This window comes from Denticeps clupeoides, chromosome 2 (assembly GCF_900700375.1).
Source record: "Denticeps clupeoides chromosome 2, fDenClu1.1, whole genome shotgun sequence".
NCBI lineage: Eukaryota > Metazoa > Chordata > Actinopteri > Clupeiformes > Denticipitidae > Denticeps > Denticeps clupeoides.
This window is the reverse complement of record NC_041708.1, coordinates 8,218,666-8,229,449: the sequence shown is the minus strand read 5'-3', so window position 1 is coordinate 8,229,449 and position 10,784 is coordinate 8,218,666. Positions and strand designations below refer to the sequence as shown.

Here is a 10,784-nt window from a genome sequence, read left to right as displayed (position 1 = left end):
CAAGAACACAATCGAAAGAATTGATTGTGTTTCATGTTCGTCACTACAGTTCTCAAACTGTGGTGCAATGGTGATTCTTTAGCTCCCCCTGGTGTTACTGGCTGGGAATATCTGAGATTAATACTACTCGCATCTGTATGTTTAAATGCAGTGTAGTTATTATTTTTACTATCCACAATGTAGTGTGAAGTGTGTGAAGTGAAGTGATTGTCACATGTGATACACAGCACACAATGCACACAGTGAAATTTGTCCTCTGCATTTAACCCATCACCCTGAGTGAGCAGTGGGCAGCCATGACAGGCGCCCGGGGAGCAGTGTGTGGGGACGGTGCTTTGCTCAGTGGCACCTCAGTGGCACCTTGGCAGATCGGGATTCGAACCGGCAACATTCTGATTACGGGGCCGCTTCCTTAACCGCTATGCCAACCGCAATGTAGTGCAGTTTGCGTCCTCACTTGCTGTTTCTCTGCTGTACTGACAACTGGTAATGCAATAATAGACAAAATTAGTATTGGCAATTAAAGTGCCCCCAGTGCAAATGATAATACCCGGGTGGGCCTTTTTTTTTTTGTGCAGAGCCGTGCAGTGCGTCGAGCGTACGTCAGGCGTCGCTGTTGCGCCGCGCAGTCCGCCCCGTTGTCACCGTGCCCCGTTTTTTTTTTCCCTTTTTTTCCCTCTTTGCTCGTTTTTGAAAAACAGGTTCGGTGTTCGTTTTCCGGCTCGTTTCCCGGCTGCTGCTGAGCCATATGCTGGATAAAGGAGACGGCGCTGGGTCAGCGCATTTTCGGAAAACGTCCGGATGACCCCGCCACCGAAAATCTCCATGTGACCCATTTCTCACGTAATAGTTTTTTTTGTTTGTTTTACCTTGAATAAATTGAATTGACCTTTTAACAACAACCAATATGTCGCTCATTTATTATTTGGCATTTTTTAGTGAATTAAACCAGCATTTATCATTTAAAAAAAAAAAGAATTAATAGGTCAGAATTGACCCTTTTAATTTAGACTTCGTTTCACTTTGTTCACCTCCCCTCCATCCCAATACGCCCCTCCGCGCCTGCGGCAAGGCACTTCGGGATGTGGATGTGTTCGGAGGAGGAGGAGGAGGAGGAGAGGAAGAGGAAGAGCGCCCGCGCGCGCGAGAGAGAGAGAGAGAGAGAGCTGAGCTCCATCCCCGCACTCAGCATCCCCAGCCGAACAAAGAGAGAGGCATCGCGCCTTCGCCCCGTAAAAAACAAAAAAAAAACACAAATCTACCACGGGATCGCGAGGATCTGCGCGTGTCCTTAATATCCAGGTACGGTTCTCATTTGCATACCGGCGAGAAATTAGTTTATGCAAATCCCCCGCGCCCTGGACGACCAATTGGCTGCGAGGCAACGGAATATATAATTGCATTGTTTATTGCACGGTCCTTTGGAAAGGCTGCTGCTATTCACATCCCTTTGTCATGTGTGTGTATTTGTAAATGTGTGTGTGTGTGTGTGTGTGTGTGCATGCTCCCACCACAGCTTCTGTAGTGCACGGTGAGGTGTGTAAACTGTAAAAAAAAATTATTGATATATTTCTGTGTCTTTGCTGTTGTTATGGAGGAGCTCCCTCCTGGCCTTTTTTTTTTTTTGCTGTTGTTGGTTTAACACTCTGCTCCAAGTCTTCATCCCCGTGGCTTTGTCTGGTTCACCCTTCTGCTCCCTGCATTTCCGCACGTCCTTCAGAGCCGCTCCACTTGGAGCCATATGCTCCTCTCGGGGCTGTGCTGGGTCGCCATGTGTCCGCGCAAACCCTGCTGTCCTGAATCAAATGCCGGTGGATTTTAAATGTAATAATTTTTTAATGGAGGGTGACTGCCTTTGATCTGTCATTATTTGAACAGTTTGGAGTAGATCTGGTGGTTTGAGGTTTAGGTGAGGACATAACGGAATGAGGGGAAAAGGATGATAATAACGCAACATAAAAGTTTTTAAAATATTCTGTCGACTCGTAATCTCTGTTGAAGGCACCGTCTGGACCTCGGAGAGGATAGAGGGAGAGGACCACTGGAATATTTTCGACTTTGGACCCCCTCCTGGCCCACATGGATGTGGAACACCATCCATCTCCCGGCCTGATGGCCGATGTCGACAGCGGGGTGACGCCCTCCCCGGCCCCTGGCCCGGTCGACCCCATCACCGTGGAGCCCCAGGCCAGCACGGTGGCAACTTTGGACTCCTTCCCCTGCCTGCGGCCCCTCTCGCTGCCCCAGCAGCGCTCCGCGTCCGAGGTTGTGGTGGTGGTGAAAGAAAAGACGGAAAATGGTAAACCACTAGTCCCCCTGGGTGCTTTCCGCTTCATAAGAGACCGGTGCCGAAGCACAAGGGTTGTAACTCTGGCCTCTTTTGTCCATTCTGAGGTGGCAGCGGCAGCAGCTTCAAGAAGAAGAGGAGCGATTCTTTGAAATGTAAGTACAAAAAAGCTGGACGGAATCGCTGAGGAGTGGAGTAGTGGCGGTGGTAGCGGCAGGGAAGTTAATCTGCTCTGTAATCCCAGTTAAATATGGCAACGCTGGTTTCGGTGGAGAGGGGCAGGCTGAAAGTGAGCTCTGTTTCGGGAGCCGTTCCAGCTCCCAGTCATTCCTTTCTAGACATCCGTGCCGAGGGTGGGGGTGGGCGCTCCCGGGCCCCTCCAGACAAGGGTGGAGAGGGAGGACCAAGCACATTTTCGACTGTGATCATCAAAAAACCGCCACAAAAGCAGAAGTATCCTTCATCCTAATTAAGGACACCCCCTAATTAAGAATTGCCAGCGGTCTCTGTCTCAGAGACGAAATTGCACGGCAGAGCAGCAAAATGAATTAGTCAGATAATTCATTTATTCATTCGACGCACATTCATATCGCCTAAGGTCGCTCCTGGAGCTTCCCCGGAGAGGAGGGCAGACGTACGGACAACGAGTTCTAATCCGGCGCTGTGCCGGACCGGATTGGATTTAATACTTCTGCTCTTGTCTCGGCCTCATCCGAACCGCCCCAGACCTGCGCTGTTTGCCAAAACCTGGGATAAAGCAAGTTCATTTCCAACCGGGAACTATGCGAGCTTGTTTCCACTGCAGTGCCAGGTCATGAGGGCAGGAAGAATGGTTGATGGGGGGAGGAGGGGTCGCAAGAGGCTCTTAGTCTAATTAGCTGTCTGTTTTAATTAGTTAAAAGCAGAGGGCAGTCCCAGGGATGCCGCAGCTTTGTTAGGAATAATCGGTTGCACCCTCTGAAATCTGGTCTGTCTTTTTAGGCCGTCTTCTGGTTAATGTCATTTTTGATGTGGGGCTTTTTTTTGTTGTTGTTGTTTTTTTCTAGGCCACGGCATTTATGCAGACGGAAGCGCCTATTCGCACCCCCCACGGCGCAGCCACTCGATCCCTCACGCGCACCACCCGCACCTGGGGCGCACGCGGATGGGCAGCCGCTCGGGCTCCATCGCCTACACGGCCTTCTCCCCCCGGCCCTCGCTGTCGCGGCACTCCAGCATCGCCACCAACATCACGGACAGAGCCAAGCCCCGGGACTACCTCATCCTGGCCATCATTGCCTGCTTCTGCCCCGCGTGGCCCATCAACATTGTGGGCTTCGTCTATTCCATCATGGTGAGGACTTGATACCCTTTTTCATGGTTACAAAATACCCAATCGTTTTCTGTGTCATTTAGATTTTAATGGTAATACTACTCTTAGAGGTACCATTTGGGGCACAACTTTAAATGCAATATCATCAGTACTTTTTGGAGACGTTTTGGAATGAATATGAATGTAAAGTAAATCCAATAAATTTTTACATGAATCTGTTGTTTGAACGAACAGTCTGAGTTTACTGCTGCTCAAACCCATGACAGAGACTTTGCTAACAGTTACTTTTTAATCGTCTACCCATGTTTGTATTAGCGGTAACCAAGAAGCTTGTGTGTGTTATACTGAAGGCCATGCATTGAAATACAGCCCAGTTTGCAATATGAATATTTATTATGATAATTATGAAAGCTTGCTGTGTGGCCATGCGTGTTATCTGATGTGATCTTGTTTCCTCCCAGTCCCGGAATAGTCTGGAACAGGGCAACATTGACGGCGCCCTGCGCTTGGGCCGCGTGGCGAAGCTGCTGTCGGTGGTCTCACTAGTGGGCGGAGTGATTATCATCATTGCTTGTGCGGTGAACCTGTCCAGTAAGTGATGTTGCACTTTAGTTATATTAATCAGGAGAATTTTGTAAACACGTCTACTTCTGATATTCATCACACTGTATGCATTATTTTATTTAGTAAATTAAACTCAGTATTCTAATATTTAAATTGGCTTCTAAACACTAATGATAGATCTTTACTGCAGGTGTTTTAGAATGTGCCAGTATGAAAAATATTCATATACATGTAATATTCTGTACATGTAAAATAACATTGCTGTACTGCATTTTCTGATTTAAAAAGACGTCTGTTTAAAGAATCTCTTTTTTACAGGTTGTAAATGACCTAAAACATGATATACTGTTACATAGTTGATGGTATGGTTCCTCCAAACTAAACTAAAAAGCAGAATGTCAAGGCCAAATATTCAATGACTGACATTGAACCCCATCTGCCCCACTCAGATCTACAGAACTAAGTGGAGTTACAGCTCTCCCACTCTCACCTTGGGAGACGACTCCAAGGTTATGGGGCATAAGGGCATAACAGAATGGATAAATTTAGCCAAAAAAGGTGGAAGGAAGATGCTCAGAGATGCTCCATTTATAGGAACGGACATGTGTACCTGTCATCCAGGACTGTGCATGTTTCAGAGACAAATTGCCTTTAAATAGTGGGCTGTATGGGGGGGGGGGTCACCTTTTAAACCTTTTGTTGGTCAGCCACTTTATAAATAATAGCTGGCAGCCTACCACAACGCTGTACATAAGTCTTAAATCAGATTTGATTGGAGAGGAGTAGATCTTCTGGGGACTGGAAAGCTCTGAGTGGCAACCTTGCTGTATATAATTTATTTGAACCCTTCATCCCGCCATCTTCATACCTTCTGCTTTTGTCGACATTTGAAATAAATGAAACCCTGTTTGCCTCTTTCTTTTCCGCAGTCAACATTAAATCCTGAGAACCTTGCCAATGCTGCACCTTGGCCCCGAAGCTCGACCTTTGAACACTGGAACACTGCGATGCCATTTTTCTTGTCATTTGCATCAGACCTGGTTGACACTAGTGAATAAAAAAGCCTCACCTCACCGCACCTCCTTTTTTTGTATAACCCCATGAAATAAGGATCACTGTGCGTGACATTAATCCGAGTGCGGGCGCCAAGATGGAAAACGAGGGATCACGTGGTCCACTTGGAGGCTGGTGGTGAGAATAGAATGCCTGAATCCGACCAGCACCATTTCCCGCGGGATGGCAGTTTATTAGCACTGTGAAAAAATATCAGCATCGACGACACTCGCTGTGATAAACCCTTCACATCATAATCTTCCTGACCAACTGTAGAATCTAAAGACACTGGACGTGTAGACCAAAGGCGACATTTTGTTTCTTTTTTCTCTGGGACAAGACGTGATGGTGAAACTGGCTTGGGAAAGTTTGCCTGTCGCTTCGTTTCAGTGTTACTGTGAGAATCCCATGGCTCCGTCCCACTTTTCCAAATGAAATCATGCCAGATGTGCTGCCACTACACAGCTGGTGAGACCAGACCAGAGCAGCGCCGGCAGAGGCCGCCCGGATCTTTAAATGATCTCGCGTCTCCACATGTAGCCTTGCCAACATTATGGACGTGCAGAGACTTTTTTTTTCCGTTATGGAATGTGCACAAAAGGATGTGAGATGAACGGCTGTCAGTGACTGTAGCGTTGCTTTTATTAAGAGATCTGTTGTGTTGTCACGTTAAAGCCGGGCTTTCACGGTGAAAGTGACTCTGAGTGGCACTTAAAAGAAACAACGAAACAGTGGAATGTGAAGACGGTGGTGGTGTGAAGTGTGACGGACCACGAGAACGAAGAAAGCAGGAAGCTGGAGCTTTTTTTGAATGACGCTCGCCTTTTTTTTTTCTTTTCTAGTCAATCAGGAAAAATGAAATTCCAGAATGATCAAGCAGATAAATTTCACTGCTTTGAAAAGCGATTTTGTAGCCCGCGAGGTGTTCATGTTATTCTGTATTGATGATGATAAAATGACACCCTAAGGGGTGAAATACTCTATGATATTTTTCCAGTGTTAACTAAACTTGGACAGTTTATACATCCCATTTAATATTATATGCAACTTACTGTTAGTGAAAGTGTTTTCAAACACTAACCTCTCTATATATAAACATGTATACAATATTAGCATTAAATATATATTATCACTATATATTTACTCAGCTACTTTTTCGTACAAAAAATATATGTGTTCATGTACTGTGTAAAGTGTAATTATTCCACTGGATTTGTCTTGGTCAATTATGTGTTTTCTATGTTGTGTTATGTTTGGACACATAATGAAAATTATCGTGGAACTGCATCTGTATAAACGATGTATTAGGATTTAACATGCAGTTAGCATGATAATACTCACTTTGTCAGTAATATTAAGCAATATTTCATGGACTATTTTCTGGTTTTAAAGGTGCAGTACATATGAATCTATGGAGATTCTGAGCAGAAATGGAATGTAGTTTTCATGAGAATGTTTTTGTTAGTTTATAATGGTTAGTGTATAGTTTATTGACTCAGATTGAAATACAGATTGTGAGCCTAGAATCCGCACAGGGAGCAGATCCTACTCTACAGACTCAGCTATCCTGTGCCGCCATGCTTCTATAGCCATACATTGCTAGTTGACTGCCATTGGCCCATCACCTTGGAACCCAGTATTGGTATCAGTTAACAATGGCCTTGTAGGCTGCAATTGGCCTATTAGTGAACTAGAAAAAAAAGTGAAGTGATTGTCATTGTGAAGCACAGCAAGCACAGCACAAAATAAAATGTGTCCTCTGCATTTAACCCATAACCCTTAGTGAGCAATGAAAGGCCCCGGGGAGCAGTGTGTGGGGACGGTGCTTTGTTCAGTGGCACCTTGGCGGCTCGGGATTCCTATTTGCCAGGAATGTAGTGATATATTGGCCCCATGTCAGTTTGAGGTCATATTGGCCTTGCTGACTTTCACTGGCCCATCACTTAGGGATATACAGCTATATCGGTCAAAAGTCTCCTATACATGCACGGAAATCTTGTCCATACAGCAATATCTGTTAATATACATCTTATCCGATGCTTTTGACAAATGAGTTAACATTCACAAATGGAAATGGCCGATGTTTATCTGTTGCTTCAGTTTTACGCTGGTTAAATGTTGTGTTATTTGCAGTTAACAGTTCAGAGAAGTCGGTGGTACATGAGAGTAGTAGAGCTCAAATATTTTTTTCTCATAATTAATCACATTTGCTTCCTTGGTAACCAAAACAACGAATACATTTATATCAACATATATTGTATCAGCCTGTGATTGGTGCATTACCACTTTATAGTACATACTCCATTTATTCAAAATTTCCACCAGTCAATGTTTCACTTCAGCATAAAATGTGCTTCTCCGTTGGCTCTGTTGGCATAAGTGTTTCAATATATTTAAAGAAGCTGGTTAGATAATGTAATTAACCATAAGACACTTTTTTACTGATTTGCTATAATGTCATTTTTGCCTATTATAATCGCTGCTCATCTGTTCAGTGTCTTCTCATATATTTCCATTTTCTCTTATTCTGACGAAATCTTGCAATACAATGACAAGTAATAGCACCAATGTTAATTGGTTATCAATGTAGCCTTTTTGTAAATAATGTTGCACTCAATGGTGAGCACACTGGGGTCTCTCCTCATGCTAGAACGCTACGAAAGAAAAAAAAACTTGGTGGCTACTGTGTGACCCTCTATTTTTGTAGCACAGTGTTTTTTATATGCCCTGTATTCTGCTGTATTTACCTCCAGGCCTGTGTTATTAAAAAATAATAGCGATTGGAAACACTGCCCTGTGATTGGCTCAACCTGTAAATAGAGTTTGACTTCTGGAATGCTGTTTGCCTTGTGCGTGTGACTGGGTAATCAATCTTTTGGTTGCTAAGGAAACGACTCGGGAGGCAAGGAGGATGGGAACAGAGCAGGATCGGTGTAAAAAAATAAAAAAAGCCTTTGGAAAAGACACAGTCGAGGTGTACGTACGATTAAAGAAACCAGAGGGGGACCGAGATGGGTAGGACGGGAGGCGGGGGAAGGAGGGAGGATGGTGAGAGGAAGAGGTGGAAAAAAAAAAAAAAGGACTGCTGACAGGCTGGACGCTGCTCAATATCCCAGAAGAGAGCCAATGCTTTAGAGGCGAAAGTGATGAGAAAAGTGACAGCGGCATCAGAGAGAGAAAGAGAAACAGCCCGGGTGGGACCGGTGGGGGGGTGTGCAGATAAGAGGAGCGAGTTGAGGGGGGGGGTCGCTGTGCCTGTCATTATCCAGCGACGCGTGGCGAGGACGAGAGGAGCGGGGGATTTCTCTGGGGATGAACCGAGGGAGGGTACTGGTTGTAATGAGGGGGAGACAGACTGTTTCATCCCCTTGTTATCCATCCACAATGTATCCAAATCAAGCGCATTGCATTAAAGGGCTATGCTGGATGGGGACCCTTTACGTAACAGACACTGCTGTGATGTGAGAATAGGGGTTAGGTTAGTAGTACCATGACACCACATGGGTCCTGATTGACCTGGCCTCCATCACAGAAAATAAATAAATAAATAAATAACAGCTATTGGGCTACAATGATGACCAAAAGTCCATTAAGGTCACAGTGGAAATTCATTTAGTCGTTGTTTTTACCCCATTTACTAACCCATTTGTTGAACACATTGTGTAATTGTTCAGAGGTAGCCAGACTTTTTTCTCCCATTTTTGTAGACAAGAAGGTTTTGAGCTCCGAACTGCATTTTTTTCTTGGACATTTCTTAGTTATTCGTTCCAAAAGGCAATTTCTTATTAATCTAAATTTCATTGCTGGAATCATGTGTGAGTGTTTGTATGAGTGTCTGTTCACATCTGTATTCATCCGCAGGGTCATTAGTTCAGCTCAGCCTCTGACCCCAGAAAAACTCTTAATTTGATTTTAATTGTGTCCACTTTTGCACTAGCCTATAATTTCTGCAAACTGCGAATTTTCTTTGCCCTGCTTTTTGTTCTGCCTTTCACAGGGTGTGTGCTTTGAAAAGTGAGCCGGTGAGTCCTTCTAGTATCTTGCCCAGTTTTGTTTAATACATTCCATAATGTGTTTTTTCAATAGATTTTTCTCATAAATCAATGACGTCAAGTGTGAACATGTAATTGCTCTTGTCTTTTTGGCTCGTCAATGTTGTTCTTGCAAAGAGGAGTTAATGTCCCTAAGCTGCAGTGAAGACAGATGAAAAGTGAAGTGATTGTCATTGTAAAACTCACAGCAGACGGTGCACACTAGGAAATGTGTCCTGTGCTTTTAACCATCCTCCTTGGTCAACAGTGGGCAGCCATGACAGGTGCCCGGGGAGCAGTGTGTGGGGACGGTACTTTGTTCAGTGGCACCTTGGCGGATCGGGCCACCACTGCCTCATCTGTCCATTAATCGTCTATCCATTGAAAGTTGCCGAATCGGTCATTAAACGTGCAGTTGCCTCTGTGTACGTGTACAGTGATGTGCCGACTCAGCCAAAAAAATATGTTGAGTTGTAAGCTGCACTGACCTCTCGGTATCGATGGCTGACCTGCCAGGTAGCGTTTTTTTTCGGTCTGTGCACCAGTTCTGTCATCGTAGATGCTGCTGCTGATGTTGCACATGGCCACCGGCGAATAAGGCAGAGGAGTGTGTGCGAGAGGCGCTGAATGGAAAGAACCTGACAAGGCGTGTTTGTGTGTGTGTGTGTTTGCTATTTTTATAAATACTGATGTCAATGTTACCTGGCAGCGTGGGCTCCGGCCCCTGAGGGAGAGCACATGGATCAGTCATTGAGACCCAACCCCATCGCTAGAGTGAAGTGTGCTCAATAAAAGCATTTGAAGATTGAGTGTCTCCTGCTGCGTGTCTAGCCTGCTGTTAGGCTGGCCTATATTCGGCGGCTCTGCTGCCCGCTCTCATCCGATTCGATTGGACAGAGACCAAAGAATAAACTGATGCGTTTGCATGCGGGACGTGCCAGTCTGGGGCCCTACCCACCCAAACAGCACATGAGCCTGTAGCGGGTTTCTAGCGCCCTCAAGTGGACATTAGAGACATGCATGAAACCAGCCAGCAGTTTCGCTCAGTCCCATTCCCAATTCTTGGATCAGCATTTTAAAACCTCACCCCAAAAGCCAATCTGCTTTAAATGGCTGAGCTCTGTGAAACCATACGCAAGCAGAGCAGTAATAAATTTATGGGCCTAATAAAATAGGCCCATAAATTTTCAATCATTTGAACAATGACATTTTTAGCTGTGGTGCCTTATCTCTAGCCACACCTTTATCAAACACGATTATCCGACTTGCAATCAACAGTTACAGGACACCCCCCCCTTACTTCAGCACTACCATCGATACCCCCCACCCCCACCCGGAGACACTCAGGGTAGTAAGTTGGGTTTATATATATATATATATATTTAAATGATCAGACAACACTGACCAGCCTGCACATCTGCCTGTGTGCATCAGCATCAAATCAAATAAAAAAATGTTCTTTACAAAAACAGTGCAATTAAAATACATTAAAAAGTGATAAAATAGACAGTTTCTCACACACAGTTAAAAGTGAAGT

At 44.9% G+C, this 10,784-nt stretch overlaps 1 protein-coding gene across 1 annotated transcript; it reads left to right on the top strand.

The window, feature by feature from the left end:
- Positions 1 to 691: 691 nt before the first annotated feature.
- On the top strand, positions 692 to 8,052 carry prrt2 (proline-rich transmembrane protein 2). The gene is made up of 6 exons (XM_028969602.1): positions 692 to 1,302; positions 2,002 to 2,299; positions 2,395 to 2,442; positions 3,334 to 3,620; positions 4,061 to 4,190; positions 5,093 to 8,052. Exons 2-6 carry the CDS (start codon positions 2,080 to 2,082, stop codon positions 5,107 to 5,109), a joined length of 702 nt encoding a protein of 233 aa, XP_028825435.1. The 5' UTR covers positions 692 to 1,302; positions 2,002 to 2,079; the 3' UTR covers positions 5,110 to 8,052.
- The last annotated feature ends 2,732 nt before the right edge of the window (positions 8,053 to 10,784 follow it).